The 22,208-nt window shown below is 43.9% G+C and overlaps 1 protein-coding gene across 1 annotated transcript in view; it reads right to left on the bottom strand.

Moving 5' to 3' along the window:
• LOC107107107 (triadin-like) overlaps window positions 1-22,208 on the bottom strand; it is a 181,568-nt gene that overhangs the window by 63,093 nt on the left and 96,267 nt on the right. The window contains exons 19-24 of the mRNA XM_015407344.1: window positions 19,589-19,645; window positions 19,221-19,271; window positions 8,922-8,972; window positions 8,785-8,832; window positions 6,550-6,597; window positions 4,448-4,498 (exon numbers count right to left, since the gene is read on the bottom strand). Coding sequence (XP_015262830.1) covers window positions 4,448-4,498; window positions 6,550-6,597; window positions 8,785-8,832; window positions 8,922-8,972; window positions 19,221-19,271; window positions 19,589-19,645 — 306 coding nt within the window. The remainder of the gene's footprint in view (window positions 1-4,447; window positions 4,499-6,549; window positions 6,598-8,784; window positions 8,833-8,921; window positions 8,973-19,220; window positions 19,272-19,588; window positions 19,646-22,208) is intronic.

Here is a 22,208-nt window from a genome sequence, read left to right as displayed (position 1 = left end):
TAAGTGTAACCTGGACCAGGGGCGGTGTGAGGATTCCCAGGCCCTCTCCGGGGCTCAGGGGGGTTCTGGCCGTGAGGCTTGGCATGGCTGGCACCTCTTTACTACATCGTCAATGTATTTGTCCAGCCCCGGCCACCAAACTTAACTCTGGGCCAAGGCTTTCATGTACACCACCCCTGGATGCACCTCGTGCAGGTCGGTGAGAACCCGTTCCCTTAGGGGCTTAGGGATGACCACCCGGCTTCCCCACAGTACGCAGCCTTTGTGGGCAGACAGTTCATCCTTCTGGGAAGCAAAGGGAGCAAAGTCCGGGTCCCCTTTGGCCTCTGGCCACCCCCTCACCACCCAGTCTAAGACCCGACAGAGAAGCTTTTCCTTGGAGGTGCAGCGGGCCACCTCCTTGACGTGGACTGGCTGATCCGGGAGGGACTCCAGAAGTGCAACCTGGAGAACGGGAGCTGGATCTGGGTGGCAGACAGGTATTGGGAGGTGGCTCAGGGTGTCTGCATGGCCCATCGCCTTTCCCGGGCAATGAATGAGGGTGTAGGAGTACCGAGCCATGAAAATGGACCATCGCAACACCCGGGGCGAGATCATCTGGGGAGTTTGGCGGTCGGGGGCGAGGAGGCCCAGCAGCGGCTTATGGTCCGTGAGGACTGTGAATGGGCGCCCATACAGGTAGTGCTGAAATTTTTTCACCCCCGCCACAATAGCCAAGGCCTCTTTATCGAATTGCGCGTAGTTGCGCTCAGCCGCAGACAGAGTCCGTGAGTAATAGCCAACCGGGACCACACGACCGTCCGGCAGCCGATGTCCCAGGACTGCCCTGACCCCATAAGGCGATGCGGTGCTGGTCTCGGGGTCAGCGGCGTGATGCTCAGAGCTAGGGAGCGGTGCGGTGAGCTGCGCTTCTCAAAGATACTCGATGCTGGTGGCGGTGGCAAATTTGGCGCAGTGGCTCACGGCGATTTCCGGAACGTGGTCTCTGTTCAGAGGGAGATGAATCCCATCCTTGTCACCAGTGAAAAGTACGCAGACGGAGAGTGATTTCAGCAAAGCGTACTTTATTCGATCAGGAACAAGACGACTTTGGCCGGCTCGCAGGCCAGCTTATATTCCCTGAGAAACTGCCACCCCAAACACACCCACACTTCTCAATATGTTATTTACAGCGACCGAGAGTCCCATTGGCTCTCGGCCAGGAATCTAGCCCCCTGATTGGAGCAGGCTAGGATCCGCATAGTCCATTGTCTCTTGGAGCGAAGCTTGACGTTGTCTCTGGACTTGTCTGGACATGTCTGGACTTGTCAGGACTTGATACACCACAGCGTATAACTTGCTTATGATACTTAGAAAGCTGATTGGTCCGTAATTTGACGGGTCCTCTTTTTTGCCCTTCTTATAAAAGGGGACCACAATGGCCGTACCCCAGTCTTTGGGGATGAGCCCTGTTTCATCAATAAAGGTGAACAGAGAGGACAATAGAGTTCCCCACCAGTTTTTGTCTGCCTTGAGTAATTTAGGAGGAATTCCATCTAAGCTGGGTGCTTTAGCATTCTTCAGGTATCCTATGTATGCTTTTATCTCCTGAGCAGTTGCAGGAGCCCATTTTCCCAATTCTCCTATTGGATGTTCAGAAAGAGGTTGTATGTATTTCTCATATGGGGGCTCCTCATACATTTTTTTGAAGTATGACATCCAACTATCTGGAGAAATACAGATGGATAGTGATGGGGCCCCTGTTGATGCTCTATTTGACACCAGTCTCCAAAACAGAGATGCGTTTTTATTTCTAGCTGCTTCTATTAGTTTAGCTCACATTTTCCTGGTATATTCTTTTTTACATTTGGCCACCAGAAGTTTGTATTCCTTCATTTGTGCCAAGAGGAGATTGGAGGCTTCCTGCCTGTTCAGGCTTCCCAAGTACTTACTGTGATTCGGCGGGGGACACAGACGTCCTCACAGGATCATTCCTGTAGGGACAACAGACGTGCCGCACCATGCTGTCACCAGGAAGTGATGCCGGGCGATGCTCTGGCAATGGGGCTGGAAACTTGATGGTACCATCGAGTTTTCAGTCCCATTGCCAGAGCGTCACCCAGCATCACTTCCTGGCGACGGCATGGTGCGTTACAGGGAGGAATGGTCCAGCCGGGGAGCATGTTTCCCCTGCCGGATAACGGTAAGTACTTGGGAACCCTATGTCTGTTCTTTCCCTCAGTCCTTAATTAAATCATTTTTTGCTTTGTAGCACTGTTGATCAAACCAAGGTTTAGAGGGTATCTTTGCCCCCACTTGCCTTCCTTCTGGGAAACTTATTAAAAGTGGCCTCAATGTTTGAATTAACTCCTCATACCTTTCTAGTGCATATTCTGGATTTATGGGGGCATTGAAAGCTTGGCAGTACAACTGTAAACTTTCAATTGTTAGAACTGCCTTCACCTCTAGGTGCAACTTGGAGGACCATTTCACCCAACAACCTTGACGTTCTAGTGGAACAATATTAATTGGGTATATTGAATGAAGTGCCTCCAAATCTAGGCAGACCTGGAGATGAAGTGGAAAGTGATCGCCTTCTAGGTATGGCAGAATTTGAAAATTTTCCAAGGAGTAAAGCAGCTCTTTATCCACTAGCATGTAATCAACACTGCTGATCCTTGTCCCAGCCAAGAAGGTAAATTCACCCGGTCTGTCGCCTATGGTGGAACCATTTAATATATATATTCCTGACCTGACGCTAGCTTTGCTAAACAGGCCCCAGGAAAGTTTCCAATCTGGTCCTTAGAGCAGTGTGTTTGGTACTGAGGTTCCATATCCTCATCTAGACCATCTAAACAGATCTTGTATTTAGAGGCCAATGGGGAATTGTTAGACCCCATTCGGGCATTTAAGTCACCTGCTAACAAAACTTTGGACCTCTGATAGTCTATGATAAGGGACCCTATGTGTTGTTCCAACTGCTGCCAGTTGTCTTCTATCACTACTTTTTGGCTTACGAGTGGGAGATAGGTGTTTACAATTAGGAAACTACCCTTGGGCCAAATAAGTAGAACGACCCCATTCGGGCGTTTCAGAGAGTGCAGTTCTATACAGTCCACTTTAGGACATGTAGATACAAGAATACCCAAGCCACCTTTAAGCCTGTCTGGTCCTCTCCCCGGAACTGCCTTGACTGCATATGTATAATAACCTCCAAGTTCTAAGGCCGCTGAAGTCCAAGTTTCCTCCCCTCTCCCCCATTTTGTTACTCAAGCCACTCCTTCTGCCTCCCCCACCCCTTATCTGTCACTTATGTCTCCCTCTCTTTTTGTCTCCCTCCACCCCTGCTCTGTCACTCATGCTCCCCTCTCTTTTTCTCCTCCCCATCCTTCTTTTTTTTCTTTCCCTCTCTCTCTTTCTCCTCCCCTCCCTGTGAGACTCATGGGGGTTTGGCTTGTACACCCACCCCCTTCCCACTGCTGTGCCTGCTTATCTGGCCATCCCCTCATTTGCTGATCTGGTTGCCCAGCCATATGCCCCGCCCACTACTGCTCTATTAACACATCCTGTGTCCCAGTAATCAGCCTCAAATTGCAGTGGAAGCCAAAGGGGAACACGGGGTGGTGGTTGGGAGAAGGTCCTGCATTTCCTTGGCCATCCTCTGAAACAGCAGTAAAAGGGAAGGAGGCTCCCAGGATACAAGGGCAGACAACTCCTCTCTATTATACTTTTTTAAAAATTCAATCCCTCTTTTTTAAGGTTTCAGATTTTTATGCAAACCTGTCAACATTGTCCTGATTACCACAGGAATAAACAGCTTTAAAGGGGGGGGGATTAGATAGGTCTATCAGTGGCTACTAGCCATGGTGACTGAAGGGAACCTCCACATTCAGAGGCACTAAACCTCTGGATCCCAGAGCCAGGAGGAAACATCAGGGGAAGACTTGACCTCTATGCTCTGTTGTTGGTCCTCCAGAGGAACTGTTTGGCCACTGTGTAAAACAGTATGCTGGACTAGATGGACCACTGGTGTGATCCAGCAGGGCTCTTCTTATGTTCACAGATTTAAGTATCCACATATTTGGCCATACTGACAATTAGATATATTGATGTTTAGTTTATGTGGAGGCCACAAGAATCACACGGTAGGTAATCTTGGTTTGAAGTTATTAGCAGATATTACTATCAGTGCAAATGAATCACAAGACCACAGGAACATACATATGTAAGAGTTCTAGTGACAGTCAGAAATGTATCAGACTTTCAAGAAACAAGCTTTATTTACTAGTATCAATAACATCAAAGACTGATTAATAAGAGTTAACATTCTTGTTCCCTTTTCACCATCATTGACAAGAGCTTTCCATAGTATGGAAGAAAATGATCTAATGACAGAAAAAGAATGCAAGAAAAGGCATATGAATCTGATCACAGAATTGCCTAATGTATAGTTCTAAAGGACATTTACCTTTTTGTTTCTGGGCAACTGGAGGCTTTGCTTCCTTTGGTTTGGCTGCTGCTGAAAAAAAAATCCAATTTGCTTAGCTTGCAGATGTGCCATTTAAGAGCACCTTAGCTTGCACACAAGCATCCAGATGTCAAACTTTTAAAAAGACATACCAGCCAAGAAAATAATAATAATGAGAGCAGCATTAACAGAGATTTTTTTCTTACCTGTAAATTGTTGATTTCTGAGGTGGCAGGGGAGGCACCACCCCCGGCACCTCAGCAAAAAAGTAAAATGTTTGATTTGTCATACTGAAGTCTTACTTGGAGTTATGATTCCCTTGATGCACCTTCTCAGTGCAATTCTAGACCAAGAACCCCCCTCCTAAGCCATTGAAGTCAATGGGCTTAGAAGGATGTAACTCTGCTGATAACTGCACTGTTTATATCCAGCAAGGCTGCACTAAGGCTGCACTACATTGACAAGTACACATCTCTGTGTTTGTCTCTGTATAACTCATGCAGTTGTTATTCACATCCTCCTGTTTCTCAAATGGCCTCCGTATTAGCTCTCCTCCCAACTTGCAAGAGAAGCTATCACAGAATCATGTATGCCATTCATTTCTTTTATATAGCTGCACTGATGAAATCACAGAGGTTCGTGTAACAAATATTGCTAGAAAGAACTTTAGTGCAAAACAAGTGGGAGGCCTGCAAGACTCACGGGGTGGTGGTGGAAACCCATCCCTACTCCAGGCCCCATCACCCACCTGTGGCAACAGCAATGGTACCCTGGAGCCACTCCAAACCCTGAGTGGCTCCTGGCATTCTCCAACACCATGGCCAGCCCCAGAGGCTGTCCTCTGCCATGCAGCCGGGCCTGGGGTGGCTCCCAGAGCACCCCACCATGGCAGCTAGGCAGGAAGCGGCTTCCAGAGTGCTCCGCCAGTGCGAGCAGGCCTGGAGCCTCTCTCAGCATCTGCCACAGCAGCAGCTGGGATCCAAGCCATTCCTGGAGTCTGCAGCCATGGCAGCCAGGTCTATAGCCACTCCTAAAGTATGTAGCCGTGGCAGCCAGGCCCATAGCTGCTCCTGGCATTCTCTACCAGGGTGGTCAAGTCTGAAGTTCACACCACCACTGGCGGCTGTCTCCAGCTCAACTGGGATTTTTTTTTTTAATTTGGGGGAAATTTAAATCCCCAATGTATTTTTGGATACCCCAAGTTTGCATCAGTGTGGTCCCAGTAGGCGGATTTAAGTATCCACAGATTGGGGCCATACATCATTATTAGATTTACAGATATGTAGCAAATGTGTACATACAGTATTTATCCATTTAAGGTGAGAAACAGCATTACAAAAGTAACAAGGAGATGTTTAATCAACATGCAAAAAGTGGCCAATTAAATCACATTCTTCTCTGAATAAATAAATCTACCATAGAACATTTAATGTGTTATAATGATTAGTATTTCACATCTACAAAATTACTTTTTTTATGGAAGATGTATATATGTTTATACACACCCAGACTTGTCTAGGTGGATGTCTACAACCATTTGTTCCATGATAAACACATAAAACTAATTAAACAGATATTTGTTGTCATATTGTCCTGATAACAAATATCAGTCAAAGCATACTGTGTTGTAAGGGAATTATGAAGTACGTACACAAATAGGACAAAAACTGTGTGTATTTTGGATTGCATTTATTATTTGCATTTGCTCATACATGGAATAAATAAATAATCACAATAAAATTGTGTTTGTTTATTTATTTATAGAAGAATAAAATGGAACATTAAATGAAAAGCAGAATGAGACATTAACTTGTGCCGGTCTGCACTGGTCCAATATTGCTCCACCAGGATATTATGCTAGGAATAATATTGGATCTGGTTTTGAAAAACAAGTGGGCCAGAGAGCCACTCTTTCACTAGTTTAGCATAAACTACTATTTTGTCTGTTGCAGTACGAGTCCGTACCTATGCAGGCCTAAAGATCAGTGTGATGAATGCAGTCTGTGAATATCAATATCCAGTACCTTCTGCCAAGTTCAAGTAAAGAGAGGAATAACAAATTGTCTCATGAACTTAACAAGGGCTTTACAAATGATGCTTACCTTTTTCTTTGGCAACAACTGGAAGCTTCACTTTTTCTTTTATTGCATCTAGAAAATGTATTTGCTCAATTAATTAAAAAACTCACATTCATATGCACAGAGATGCTGAAATCACAGAGGGAAGAAAGGAGGAGCATGAAACACAGATATAGGTACAATTTAAGATTAATGAAATAGATACCTCAGAGATATCGTTCAGTTTTCCCCTAATTTCTGACACAACTGTTAACTCTGTCAGCTCTGATACAACAAAGCTTATGTATCTGAGAGACGAACTCTCTTTCCCATCCTCCTATCTAATTCTGAAGCAGCCTTATTCCATAAAAGTCCTTTCATGTGCTTGCTATCTTCAGGCTTGTTTATTTCCATGAACACTGTGCACTTTCTCCCTACAGGAACAACTCATAAAACCATTACAATCTGTCATTCTGTTACAGTATATCTTTCATGGGAAGGGGAACTTTCATATGCATGACCTTCCTCACATTCACAAACACACACACACAAAAGCTGTACATCTCCAGTTGGTAGGGTTGCCAACCTGCAAGAGGTACCTGGAGATTTCCTGCTATTACAATGGAGCTCCGGGTGAAAGAGATCAGTTCACCCGGAGGAAATGGCTGCTTGGAAGGTGGACTCCATGGCATGATATCCTAATGAAGTACCAGGACCAGGGCATTTTCTGTAGCAGCTCCAATTTATTGGAATGAGATTCTGGATGAGATTAGGGCCCTGCAGCTCTTAGGGCCCTGGAGCTCTTCCATCAGGCATTCAGGTAAGGAGCTGCACATTACCATCTATGCCCTGTGCCAAATTTACTGCCAGCCTGAGCCCACCAAGAGTGGAGGTACTGCCGAATTGTATGTTTCTGAATGCACTTTACCATAGCTATATTGCCTTTGATATGTTAATGTTTTTAATAATTTTATCATGTATTTTATATTGACATGTATATTATTGTTTTTTATTGTTTTCTTGTGTAAGCCGCCCTGAGCCTGCCTCGGTGGGGAGGGCGGGGTATTTATTTATATTTATTTATTGCCCCATACCATATAGGGCTTTAAAGGTTAGAACCAGCACCTTGAACCAGATCCGGTACGCTATAGGCAGCCAGTGCAGGGTCCTCAGCACAGGCTGGATATGGTCCCATATAGAGAGACCCATCAGCAGCCTGGCTGCAGCATTCTGCACTAGCTGCAGCCTCCGGATCTGGGACAAGGGCAGCCCCATGTAGAGAGTGTTGCAGTAGTCTAATCTCGAGGTGACCATTGCATGGATCACTGTTGCTAGGTCATTGCATTTGAGGAAGGGAACCAGCTGCCTGATCAGCTGTAGGTGGTAAAAGGCCACCTTGGCAGTGGCTGCTACCTGGGCCTCCATTGTTAAAGAGGCACACAGGAGCACTCCCAGACTCCTAACCCTCAGCTCTGGCACCAATGGTGCCCCACCGAAGGTCAATAATGGGATACCCACCCCCGACCTGCTCCAACTCAAGCACAGAACCTTTGTCTTCGTTGGATTCAATTTCAATCAACTCAGTCTAAGCCAGCCCACCACATCCTGAAGTGCCCGCTTCAGGTCATCTGGGTCAGAGTCGGACCGGCCACCAACAGCAGATATAGCTGGGTGTCATCAGCGTACTGATGTCACCCCAGCCCATGCCTCTGGGCAATCTGGGCGAGGGGGGCAAGGAAGTTGTTAAACAACATCGGGGATAGCACCGCCACTTGCGGCACCCTGAACACCAGCGGGTGCCTCTGGGACATCTGCTCCCCTAGCACCACCCTCTGTCCCCGACCCTGGAGAAAAAAGACAAGCCATTGCAAGGTAAGGCCTTGGATTCCAGTGTCAGCAAGGCAGTGGATCAGTAACTGGTGGTCGACGGTGTCAAACGCCACTGACAAATTCAACAACACCAGTACCGCCGTGCCACCTCGATCCAGATGCCTTCGGAGGTAATCTGTGAGAGCGACCAGTGCTGTCTCCGTTCCATGACCCGGCTGGAAGCCAGACTGGGACGGGTCCAGCATGAAAGTGTCATCCATGAAGCTCTGCAATTGAATTACCACCACTCTCTCCAATACTTTGCCCAAATAATATTTAATTGAGATTTCTGATAAAACTGGTGATACTATGAGCCACTGCAATGTAAGTGATATTTAATGTTAATGTTTTTAGAGACCATGTGCAATTATAGGTTTATACATCAATTTTATGTATTAAGACATTTTTTACCTCTCTCACTAGTAACTGGTGACTTCACATCTGTTCCCTTAGTGGTCCCTGAAAAAAAGTTATCAAACACTGAAGCAGAAAGTAAAATCAGTAACTACATAGTTTAATTTTTCATGCAACACTATGTGGTTTCTTACCATTGAGTTTTGAAGGAGCAGAAGGCTTCACTTCTTTTGTTTTAATGGGCTCTGGTAAGAAATATTAAAGAGTTTCTTTACTTTTTATGAGATATTGGTACACGTGCACACACACAAAAAACCCCCTGACAAACACACAAAGAAGGAGGCATAGAAATAAATAGAAATAAAATTTTTAGTGTACTCTGGGTGTCAGTCTCAAAACATTCTATTAAACAGTGACGCCAATATTTAACTAACAAGTCACACATTGTGCAGTACCTTAAGGGATATCAATCCAGTGGTTCCATAGGTCCAAACTGGGTTAGTGTTGGAACATTCCATTTTTGGTCCTATACATCTCATTTTGGTCCTGCCTTACAAGTGTAACTGGGGCTCTGTTGCATGCTGTACTATTTGACTTCTGAAGAAGGCTCTTGTGGGCTGAAACACGTCAGGTCATATATGGTCCTTGTTGTGCATTTTTCACTTTGGTTGTTTTATGAGGCTTCATTTGAGCCTCTACAAGGTTTTTATATGTTTTTGAAATAAACACGTGTACTTTTGTCTATACCTATTGATGTTTTTAACTTTCAGCCTTTACTAGTTTTCTAAACTTCCTTTGGAGGTTTTTTCTTGGTTGGTTTAGTTTTTCTTCCCCTCTCTTTGTGGGTGATGACATTAACGAGCTGTGGGATGACAAGAACGATATTTGAGGTTGAGACATTTTATTGCAATTCCAAATGTACCTCCAGTACAGAGGGCTTGTGGCACAAACCTGGGAACTGCTGCAGCCATATTAAATGCAGCTCCAGTTACAGAAACTGCCTACAAGGATGTTATATGAGTGGCAATATGACTGAGAACATCTTCATGGGCCTGTGACTGCAGGAATTATTTGAGAAATGATCCCTTAATTATAATAAATAGTAGTCCACATAAAGGAACAAGTATGTGGGGAAGTAATAGACAGACAGACAGACAGACAGACAGACAGATATCCATCCATCCATTTTAGGGGGCCAAACAGTAAGCTCCACCCCACTGTGATAATATCAGTGCAGAAAAACTGGGTTAAGTTTTTTATATATATAAAGCTTAAGTGAGTAACCTGATACATCAGACCACCAACTTGGGCTATGGTGGTTTCAAGGAACTGGTGCAGGAACCCCTTGAGAGGTGCTGTTATCCTTGACCCAAAGACAGAATGGCTGGGGAGCATGGCACACCTCCCTCAAGCGCCAGTAAATGCCTGGCAAGGAAAAGCCTGGGCAATATACCGCTTGACAACACAGGGTTCAGAGCCAGAAACTTTGCCCAGTTGCTTGCACTTGTGAATAAATATGGAGTGAGTTGTGCCCTTGGATGTTGCAGACTCATTTCTTGCTATAAAACAAAGTTGGTCCTTGCTTATCCCACCTATTGGTGTTGGCTCCCCTTTCGTGTCTATCTGCAGTGTTTTAGATGCTTCATTTTCAGTGCCCTCCAGTGTTACATCCTTCTAAAGCCATTGAAGTCAATAGGTTTTAGAAGGCTGCAACTCTGCTTAGGATGGTACTGTTACTGTAGCAGAATAATTTGATGAAAAGAGCTGGTAGTTGTCAGTGAATCTCTGAACATCCACTAATATGTTTTTTCAAGCTTTATAACAAATACATTTGAAAGCAAAAGAAGTCGAGAGACTATGCTTCAGATTATTTTGCATGTCTATATATCATTGTCCTTCTCTTTGGAGGTTTCTGAGGTCTTTGTTTTTCTTTCACAGCCTCTGTGAAGAAATACGGTCATTAGCAAATGTCATACAAACTTAGTGATATGGAAAACAACATGTTAGGAAAGTGTGGTGCTTTGTAAACGAGACACTGACTCTGGCTGAAATATTTAATAGTGTATTTTCAAAAATGAGAAACTAATAACTATGTGTTAGACTTTATAGTATATGGATTTTTGCCTCAAGGAAAAACCAGACCTCAGCATAGGCCAGGTTTTTTAATAACCTGGCAAAGCTTTGTGCTCGCCTCCTTAGTGTCTGTTCTGTGTGAAGATCCCAGGTGAAAAACACTGGAGCTAAGGAAATGACATGTCCAGGATGTAGCTAAAGAAGAGTGGAAAACAAACCACTTGAGCAATGACCTTTGCAAAAGACCAGGAGGACAAAGGCATCATTAGGGAAAGGGGGGGGGTTGACTTGCCAGAGTTTGAAACACTGTTTTTAATAAGCACTGCTTTTAATAATAGGGGACTACCTGATTTTATAGGAGCTGCGGTGGCTCAAGTGGTTAAGACGCTGAACTGCAGGCTGTGGAAGGTCGGTAGTTCAGCTGATTGAGACCCGAGTGTGCCGCATGACGGAGTGAGCTCCCGTCTCTAGTTCCAGCTCCTGCCAACCTAGCAGTTCGAAAGCAAGAAATTGCAAGTAGATAAATAGGTACCACTTCGGTGGGAAGGTAACAGCATTCCGTGCGCCTTGGTGTTTAGTCATGCCGGCCACATGACCACGGAAACGTCTTCGCACAGCGCTGGCTCTTCGGCTTTGAAACGGAGATGAGCACCACAACCCTAGAGTCAACTGGCTTTCGAGCAAGGGAACCTTTACCTTTACCTTACCTGATTTTATAAAGAAAATAAGTAATCTGACCATGCCAGAGTCTTAATGGTCTCTCACCAGTAAGAAATTTGGAACTTCTTTGGTGTTGTGCTCTTATGTCTAATGGCTTTATAGACAATGTGACCTGATGCTAATGAGTGATGTTGGGATTCACAGGAGACAGTTATCTTAATAGATAAAAAGTAGGGTTGCAATTCCCCAGGTCCAGGTGGGGAAACCTTTGGTTTTGGGGGCTTCTGCCCACCGCCAGGCAACTGACTGGCAAAACCCCATCCCCAAACAGTGATGTCACCAGCACAATGACATTACATGGAAGTGTGATGCTCTGGTTTGAGGGCAAAACTCTATGGCTTGAGGGCAATTTTACCATAGAGTTTTGCCCTCAAACCAGAGTCTTGCTTGTCCCTCACACTGGGGACACCACGGGATGATGCCTTGGTATTTTGGGCAAAACTCTATGGTTACCCCCACTCCAAGAGAGCTCCCTCCCATCCCTGTGGGTGCCAGGTAAGGACCTGGCAACCCTAACATCCTCTGGCAGCAAATTCCACAGTTTTAATCACTTGCTGTGTGAAGAAGTATTGCCTTTTGTCTGTTCTGAATCCACTGCCCTTGAGTTCTAGCATTTGGGGAGAGGGAGGAAAAGTTCTCTTTGTCAACTCTTTCCACACCATGCATAATTTTATAAACCACCATGCATAGTTATATGAACCCTTAGTAATTTCTTCATTGTTCTATAGCTGCAATAAAGTAGTTGAATAGTAATTGGGTTGTATCTGGTTCCTTTCATATCTTTTGATCTGATAAAAGATCTTTGTAACTGAAAGTTAACATATTAATTGTAAAAGCTAAACACAGCATCATATATCTCCTCCCTTGTATCTAGTGTCACTTGCAATCCCAGGGACAAGAGGGGAGGCAGAAAGGGAGAACAAAACCCAACACTCAAATAATGCTGGAGTAAAAATGGCCACAAATTTATTGATCACAGCCATTGAGCATTAGAGAAGCATAGGGCATGAATCCAGTCCATGCACTGCAATCCACCTATTGTCTGATGGCTACCCTCCCCACCAGCCCTCCTGCTGGATGAAACAACTTGGGAGGGCATGTATTGGAATCCCACATGGGTGTAAGCCACTGCATGGTTTCCCTGTCATCTGGGAGTGAAGCAGGATGACAGCTCCCAAGCTGGGCATGTCCCCAAATGGCTTCACCCGAGAATCCCTTAAGGGGATCCTCCAAAGTGGGGGAGTTTGGCATGCAGACACTGCTTCCACTCCCCAAATGTATTTGGCTTAGTGCCCAGACTGCCCCCCACAAAGTTGTGACCAGAACATACAATCCACATGACCAAAAAATAGAACTACTCTTTAGAGTATGTCCAACAAAGGGCCAGGAGGCTGGAGCTGACTGCGTGTGGGTTCTGGCAGGGTCTGGCTTTAAATGGCAGCCAGGTGGACCAGAGAGAGAACTTAATCCACCTGGTCCACCTGAGTAGCTCCACCCCAGGGTCCCAGAGAAGTCCATGATTGGGCACTAGGGATGCTGCCACAGGAGCCTGCCCATGAGCACTGTGTCACTACAGCGACAAATAGGATGATGGAGATCCCCCCCCCCAGATCCCTGAGTCCTGCTCCCTGCCCTAAACCACAAAACTGTCCCCAGGTAAGCCCTGGAACTTTGTTTCCTATGTCTAGCCACTAGGGATGGGCATGAACCCATAAACAAACTGTGGTTCGAGCACAAACCAGGCCAGTTCATGATTTCTGAACCAGGGGTTCAGAAGAACTGCCTCCCACGATCTGCCCATGAACCTCCATGGAAATTCATGAGGTTCATGGGAGGATTCGGATGGCATTTAATTACACTTGGAGCTTAATTCCTGGTCAGCGGCCTGACCAGAAGTGAGCTCCGACCACCTGTGACCCAAGTGAGCTCCAAAGGCCTTTGGAGTTTATGTCCGGGTCCAGCTGCCCAACCAGACGTTTATAGGCCTTTGGAGCTCAGTCGAGTTGGGTAGCTCCCAGAGTACGTTCTGAAGGCTTTTATAGGCCTTATATGCCCTTATATGGCAGCCTGACCTAGAATTAAACTCCAAGGGCATTTAAATGCCTTTGAAGCTCACTTGGGTCCTGGTGGTTGGTCTCTGAAGGCATTTAAATGCCTTCGGAGCTCACTTCTAGGTGGGGCTGCAGCCCCATGAACTTCCCAAACCTCAAACCAGTTCATGGACCAGCTAGATAATATAAATAAGTATATGTAACCCCCACTTTATGTGTATGTGTTATGTCCGTTTTTGTTTGTTGATATGGAAAAAATAAAAACTTGCTTAAAAAAAACAAAACCGTTCATGGTTTGTGAAAACCCCAAACCATGAACCTCCATGAGCCTCCATTTTTCCCGATTCATGCCCATCCCTACTAGCCACATAATGCCAGTGTAGCGCAGCTGTGTTAGTATGGAGGGGAAGTAAAGTAAAATCTAATGCTACAATTACATAATCTAGGTGTCAAGTATTTCTTTAAAGTGTGCTGAAGTCTACCAGGTCTTGCTTGTTCGAAGTTAAAGAGGTGTATTTTGTTTGTAATTAAAGGTTCCACCCAACTCTTGCAGTGTACTTTTTACTGGTAGCCATGGTCCATACAAAAATGACCAAAGCCTGCATAACATTTTAACTTTTAAGTTATCCTGACCTTCTGCCTTCAGTCTGCAGATATTTTTGTCATTGAATAAATATCATGTCATCCAGATTTTGCTAAATGTCATTGCCTGTTGATGAGATACTACTGACCTTTCACATGCTCAGACCTTGGATAAGGAATAGATTGGGACTACAAGAAAACGATGGCGGTGTCTTGAAACTCACAAAGGTAGTTGAATATCTGGGTAGTGTGAAAGAATGCTGCAACTTGTAACAGTCCTAATTGCATTCAGTTATAACCTTTCTGACCTGCAAGCCTCTTAATAGCACTGAATAGACAAATGTCAGACAAATTAATTGTATGTAACATAGAAAAATTATTCTTATTTCCAGTTGACTTATATATTATAATAATTACATCCCTAACAAGCAGCTCAATATATTCAACTATGTTCAGCTATGTCAAACAAGTGGGGCAGATTGCCCAAAATTCCTCCTTAGCCATGGTGTGGGGGGATCTTTTTACAATATTTACCTCTTTTCCCTTACAGTTTGCTGTGCTTCACCCTGGATCCCTACACACCAGCATGCCCTCCTCTTGCATGCCACCCTCCTCCCAGGTAAATGCAGATTTCCCTTCATTGGCTCCTTCCCACACCAGCCTTCCAGTCCATCCCTCAGTCCTGGGGCTTTTGGGGCCTCCTGATTCCCTGGCATAGGCTTTGCTGCTTGCTGGTTGCCCAGAACTGTCTCACACCTCTATGCTTCTGCCTCCTGACAACCTCCTGTCAGCTCTCCATCTCCATTTGATGATGCAGGCAGGAGGGATGGCCGACCCCTCCATCAGCAGTAGTCCATCTCTTCCAACCTGACTGTGTTTGCTTCCACCGAGGCCATTTGGAATGCCTTGCAACTGTTCAGGCCATGCAGGGCTGCCCAGCCATCCACAGCTGGTAGTTAGACATAAACTACATACACTACCTTCAAAAAGGGGAGTTCCCAGTCTAGTTATCACACGATCTAGCTAAAAGCCTTATATAAATCCATCCCCCTTGAGATTTTTAATGCCATCCTTGTCACCATTTATCACAACACTCAGAGGAAAGGGTATCCATAGGATCCCCACTTTGCTGTATTTCTTTTGGGTAGCAAAAACCACTGATGTTTTTGTATATATCAGCTTACGTAAAATATATATATGCAAAGTCTACTAAAAGGCTCCTTTCCCAGCAAAAATACCTGTATTCTTGACTAGAGAGAGATGACCAAACTGAACTGGAAGGCAGACAAAACTACAAATCCCACAATACCCAATATGAAATGATACCCTTGAGCATATTCAAGAGCATCAATTCAAGTTAAAGAACATAAGAGAAGCCAATGCTGGATCAGGCCAATGGCCCATCTAGTCCAACACTCTGTCACACAGTAGCCAACAATACCAGGTAACATCAGGAGGTCCACCAGTGGGGCCAGGACACTAGAAGCCCTCCCACTGTTGCCCTCCAACACCAAGAATACAGTGCATCACTTGCCCCAGACTGAGGATTCCTATCTATACCTTGTGGCCAATAGCCACTGATGGACCTCTGCTCCATATATTTATCCAATTCCCTCTTGAAGCCATCCATGCTTGTAGCTGCCACCACCTCCTGTGGCAGTGAATTCCATGTGCTAATAACTCTTTGGGTAAAAAAGTACTTCCTGTTAACCATTCTAACCTGACTGCTGTATCCCATACATAATCTTGTAAACCTTTATCATGTCACCCCTCAGTTTGGTGTTGTGGTTAAGTGTGAGGACTCTAATCTGGTCTGGGAGAACCAGGTCTGATTCCCCACTCCTCCACTTGCAGCTGCTGGATGACCTTGGGCAAGCCATAGTTCTGTCAGAGCTGTTCTCTCAAGAACAGTTCTCTCTGAGCTCTCTCAGCCCCACCTACCTCACAGGGTGTTTGTTGTGTGGAGGGGAAGGGAAAGGAGTTTGTAAGCCCCTCTGAGACTCCAAGAATCCAATTTCCTCCTCCTCCTGTCATTGTTCCTCCAAGCTAAAGAGTCCCCAGGGAAAGTGTTCCAACCCTTTTGTCGTTCTAGTTGCCCTTTTCTGCACTTTTTCCAATGCTATAATATCCTTTCTGAGGTGTGGTGACCAGAATTGCACACAGTATTCCAAATGAGGTCACACCATCAATTTATACAGGGGCATTATGATACTGGCTGATTTGTTTTCAGTTCCCGTCCTTATAATCCCCAGCATAGTGTTGGCCTTTTTTATTGCAGCCACAAACGGTCTTGACATTTTCAGTGAGTTATCTACTATGACTTCAAAATCTCTCTCTTGGTCAGTCTCCGCCAGTTCAGACCCCATCAACATGTATTTATAGTTAGGATTTTTGGCCCCAATGTGTATCACTTTGCATTTGGTCACATTGAACCTCATTTGCCAAGCTGACGCCCATCCTCAACAGATCCTTTTGGAGTGCCTCATAATCCTTCTTGGTTCTCACCACCCTGATCAATTTAGTGTCATCCACAAATTTAGCCACTTCACTGCTTACTCCCAACTCCAAATCATTAATGAACAAGTTTAAAAGTATTGGATCCAGTACTGAGCCCTGCGGTACCCCACTGCTTACCACCCTCCACTATGAAAATTGCCCATTTATACTCACTCTGCTTCCTATTAATTAGCCAGTTTTTGATCCACAAGAGGATTTGTCCTTTTATTCCATGACTATTGAGCTTACTTAGGAGCCTTTAATAAGAAACTCAAAAGCTTTCTGGAAGTCAAGCTAAACAACATCGATTGGGTCCCCCTTGTCCACATGTTTGTTCGCCTCCTCAAAGAACACTAACAGGTTAGTGAGAAAAGATCTTCCCTTACAGAACCCATGCTGAGCCTGCCTCAATAGTTTTTGTTCATCAATGTACCTACTAATTCTTTCAGGACTCTTGGATGTATGACATCCAGGCCTGGTGATTTATCAGTTTTTAAGTTGTCTATCAGTCATAGGACCTCTTTTCTTGTCAACTCAATCTGACTCAGGTTTTTCAACACCCCTCCTGAAATAAGTGGTTCTGGAGTGGACAAGCACTTCTCATCTTCCACAGTGAAAAGAGAGGCAAAAAATGCATTCAGCTTCTCAGCCATTTCCCTATCATCCTTCAGTAATTTTTATTCTTGGTCTTTATATTTTTTGCAATGTGTTCTTCATAATCCCTTTTGCCAGTCTAATCATTGACTTTCATTTTATTTGCCAAAGCCTGAGCTCCCTTTTATTTACCTCACTTGGACTAGCCTTCCACCGCTTAAAGGAATCCTTCTTACCTTTTACAGCTAGTATTTTTTTTTAACCATGCAGGACTTTTTCTATACCTATTTGTGCCTTTCCTAACCTGCAGTATATATTTTATCTGAGCTTCTAGGATTGTAGTTTTAAATAGTCCCCAAGCTTCCCCAATGGTTTTGACCCTTTTTATTTTTCCTTTCAGTTTCCTCTTCACATGAAGTAGAAGAAGATATTGGATTTATACCCTGTCCTTCACTCAGAGTCTCAGAGCAGCTTACAGACTCCATTCCCTTCTCCTCCCCACAACAGACACCCTGTAAGGTAGGTTGGGGCTGAGAGAGCTCTTTCAAGAACCACTCTTTCAAGAACATCTTGCCCAAGGTCTTCCAGCATCTGCAAGTGGAGGAGTAGAGAATCAAACCCGGTTCTCCCAAATTAGAGTCCGCACACTAAACCACTTCACCAAATTGGCTGAAAAGATGTGAGGTCTCCTCATTGCCAGTAATGACTTTCCCTTTCTCAAAGATTTCTGACTTCAGGACACTGGCAGGAAGTCCAATTAGCAGTCGCTTAGAAGGTAAACTCTACAAACTGGTCACAAGTTTGGAGGGCTCTACAGATGGTGTAACAGGAAAAGGTTTCCTATACTGAATTCATTCCTTCCATTAATCTATATGCATCCTCTCTTGGAAATAATTTTGCAAAGAAAGTTCTATCACTTCTGTTATGCAACATGCTCCTCTTCAGATGAGATAATCCACAGCTTGATGTGCACTCTTCCCATTCTCTTGGCAAAGCAAATATTCATAATGTGCATTGTTCAGTACGAAATTATTTTTTCTCCATGAACTATCTCTATGCTGTTTATGTTACTGCCAAAATAATGCTATGTCATGGATAAATGGGTGTGAAAGTTGGGCAATGAAGAAAGCTGACAGGAAGAAAATTGATTCTTTTGAAATGTGGTGTTGGAAGAGATACTGCGGACCACCAAAAAACAAATAAGAGGGTTCTATATCAAATCAAGCCTGAATTCTCCCTAGATGCTGAAATGACTAAACTGAGGCCGTCGTACTTTGGTCACATTATGAGAAGACGTCACTGGAAAAGAGTATAATACTAGGACAAGTTGGAGGCCGCAAGAAAGGAAGAAGACCCAATATGAGATGAAATTGACTCAGTACAGGAAGCCAGGGCCCTTAGTTTGCAAGACCTGAGCAAGGCTATTAACTATAGGAAGTTTTGGAGATCATTAATTCATAGGGTTGCCATAAGTCAGAAGTTACTTGATGGCACTTAACACACACACACACACACACACACACACACACACACACAGGTGTAAGATAGTTAATAGATGCACAACAGCATGTGAATGAAAACTCCATCTAACATTTGGAAATAAGAATCTCCTGATACAGAAATGTCATAGGAAACTCTACCTTTAAATTTGAAAGGAAGGGAGAATAGAAGTCAATGGGACTCGTGCTTTTACAGACTCAGGTGTTTAAATCTCCATCTTTATAAAGCCCTGAAGGCATGTCAGTATCAATCACACCGTCTCAGCAACACATGTGGTGCTCTTTGACTGGATTCCTGTTATGTTCAAAGAGTTATACAGCAATTTTCTACTAGGCTTTGAAAAATGTATATTTAAACCTTTCACATCTGCGTGTGGCCATGAGGTGGGGTTGGCACAAATTCTCACTTCTTTTGTGATTGAAGACTTGATTTAATAATGAGAAATATGGATTCCAAATTTCATTTGCTAAGCATTACCTTTGTCTTTTGATGCCCCATGATGCTTTGCTTCTTTTTCTTTAGTATGTTCTGCAGAGGAATACAGCACAGTTTTGTCATTTTTCAGACAACACACACATACACACAAGCAAAAAGTACCCCACAAAGTCAGTCACAGGCCAGCCAATGCATGTGAGCACACTGAATTATATTTTAGGGATTTTAAAGAACATTTCAGGAAGGTTAGTAAAACAAGCAGTATATCTGATACACAGATTTTCATGTCTGGCATTCACCACACATTTCAATGGAACTTGCTTCCAAATGAGTGTTAAAGCCTTCATATTGTTTCCATTTGAGTAATTGTGGTTATAATGTATTTTCTACATTAATTCATGTTGCTTTACCTTTATTCTTATCTTTTTGGGTACCAGGAGGTCTCACTTCTTTTTCTTTTCCATGCCCTGCAAAGCAAAAGTTATTGTGAAGGCATGTTTCTGAAACCTAGAGGCTAGAAATTACATATTGTAAAAGTTGTCTGGGTTTAGAGAAAGTCACATAAGGCTGTAGAAAAGGGCAAGAGTGCAGTAGCACCGTAAAGAATAACAAAATTTGTGGCAGCATATGAGCTCATACCCTGCCATAATTTTTGTTAGTCCTCAAGGTGCTACTGCAATCTTGCTCATTTCTGTTGCTACAGACTAACATGTCTACCCATCTGGAACTGTCACATAAGGTTGGTTCATTATAAAGCCTTGTATCTATCTATCTATCTATCTATCTGTCTGTCTGTCTGTCCGTCCGTCCGTATGTCTGTTTTATTTTATTTATACCCGCCCTCCCTGCTGAGGCAGGCTCAGGGCAGCTTACATGAGAAGTGAATACATAATATTTATGCTAAATATATAAATACATAATATTTCTGCAATATTTCTGCTTCCTCTCTTTCAGAGTTCAGTTGAAATCTATCACAACAAAACCACATTTCTTCTTCCATTTCACCTCTGGAGAATGAACTGTAATCATGAGCAACAAGGCTGCGGTATAATATACAAGTCTGAGAGAGTAGCTTGGGCATGTGCATAGTGAGACAGATCCGAATGGAGACCACATTGGACACCCCATGTCCAGAGGCACATTGCTGTATAGATGTGGACCTCAGTGGGCAACCAGAATGAAACATAATACAAATATCAAAAAAAAAATCAAAGTTCAAAGGGAGATCATTACAAATATTTTAAAGGGGCACACTTCAAGCTAATTAACCAGCGTTGTCATAAGAGTGACCATTCCACATTTCTTCTTCCATTTCACCTCTGGGGAATGAACTGTAATCATGAGCAACAAGGCTGCGGTATAATATACAAGTCTGAGAAAGTAGCTTGGGCATGTGCATAGTGAGACAGATCTGAATGGAGACCACATTGGACACCCCATGTCCAGAGGCACATTGCTGTATAGATGTGGACCTCAGTGGGCAACCAGAGTGAAACATAATACAAATATCAAAAAAATCCAAAGTTAAAAGAGAGATCATTACAAATAATTTTAAATGGACACACTTCAAGCTAATTAACCAGCATTGTCATAAGAGTGACCATTGTACTAGCACTGAGGTTGTGTATTCCATTCTATGCTGTGCTGTTGCAGAAATAAAAACTGAAACCAAAAAAGCATTACTAAAAATAGTAAAGAAAAATAATTAAAAAACCCGACAGTCCAACATATAATGAAACATGTTTTGAGTTGATTATTTTCAACAATCTTAAATGCACCTATGGCGGAAGATTGTCCATATGGATTACACTGCAGAAACCAGCATTAAATTATTATTTACTCAGTTCTCCTCCTTGACTGAAAAGTGCACAGTTCATACACACTGTACTGGGTATTCACTTTAAATACACATACTTGAATTAGGTCTGATTTCAACTAAGTCTACTTCAGAGTAAGGGTGTTTTTGTTCAGAGTGTTACTGCTTTTCCTTCTCTCATCGTGACTCATAATATTTAAGAGGAGTTTGCTAATTACTTCTGGTAATGGCGGTATTTAAAATCATGCAATGTTAAATATATTGATTCAGAACCTTGCTTATAAGCACCCAAAGGAAATGTGCAAACACATTACCAAGAAGAGCTTTAAGGCAATATCTCAAAAGAAGTCATACTGATTATTTGATTGGAAGAGATCAAACACTTCTGGAGTCTATGTTGGCAGGGGATAACCAAAAGCTGACTAGAATAGTTGCCAAATTTGGTTGGTTGGCATACCAAACTAGGAAAGAAATAAAGTACAGATAGGCCTAAATCTAATTTCTGATCTTAATATTGATTTTATCATGTCTGTATTTTAAAATTTTTAGCTCTTATTTATAATTTTAGATCCTATAATATTTTAGAATTTTATTGCTTCCTTATCTGTACTTATTTGTTATCTATTATACTGGTCTATGACTGTAATAAAGGCTTTGATTTTTTGATTTTGGAGTCTGACTCATTATTGATGTGGCCTTAAATCCCAAGTGACCTGATGAGCCAGAAAATTGTTCAGGAAAAGTTTCAGAGGAAAATGTAATCTTCAGTAGTATTTGTGATGGTGTGACATATCGAATACTGAACATGCCCCCTGCGTGCGGATACTTCTTTCCGCACATTGGGGGCACCTGGGGGGGGAGGGAGATGTTTGTGCACACTTGGGGCAGTCCCCAGGTGTGCACAAAAATCTAAAAACCCGGAAAAAATATCGGGGGGATGCTTATACTAGGCCTTCGCCTAGAGTGCGAGCCGGCCATTGGGGTGCAGGAGGAGAGGTAGGGGCGGCCACCGAGCCCGGCAGCCTCTCGTCCACGGCCGAATCAGCGCCCCCGAGCCGGAAATCCCGCATGTTAAACGCGGGAATTCCCAGCGGATGCTGGCCGCCCTGCGAGGCGACGCGAGGTGAGCCGGGGGGGAGGCAAGCCGGGGGGATGCGACGCGCCCAGGAGGCAAGCTGGGGAGGCAGGGCGAGGCGAGGGGGGAGACGAGCGGG

The sequence above is a fragment of the Gekko japonicus genome, unplaced genomic scaffold (genome assembly GCF_001447785.1).
Source record: "Gekko japonicus isolate JY-2015 unplaced genomic scaffold, Gekko_japonicus_V1.1 scaffold252, whole genome shotgun sequence".
Lineage (NCBI taxonomy): Eukaryota > Metazoa > Chordata > Lepidosauria > Squamata > Gekkonidae > Gekko > Gekko japonicus.
Note: the sequence above shows the minus strand (reverse complement) of the source record. Positions and strands in the feature narration are given on the sequence as shown.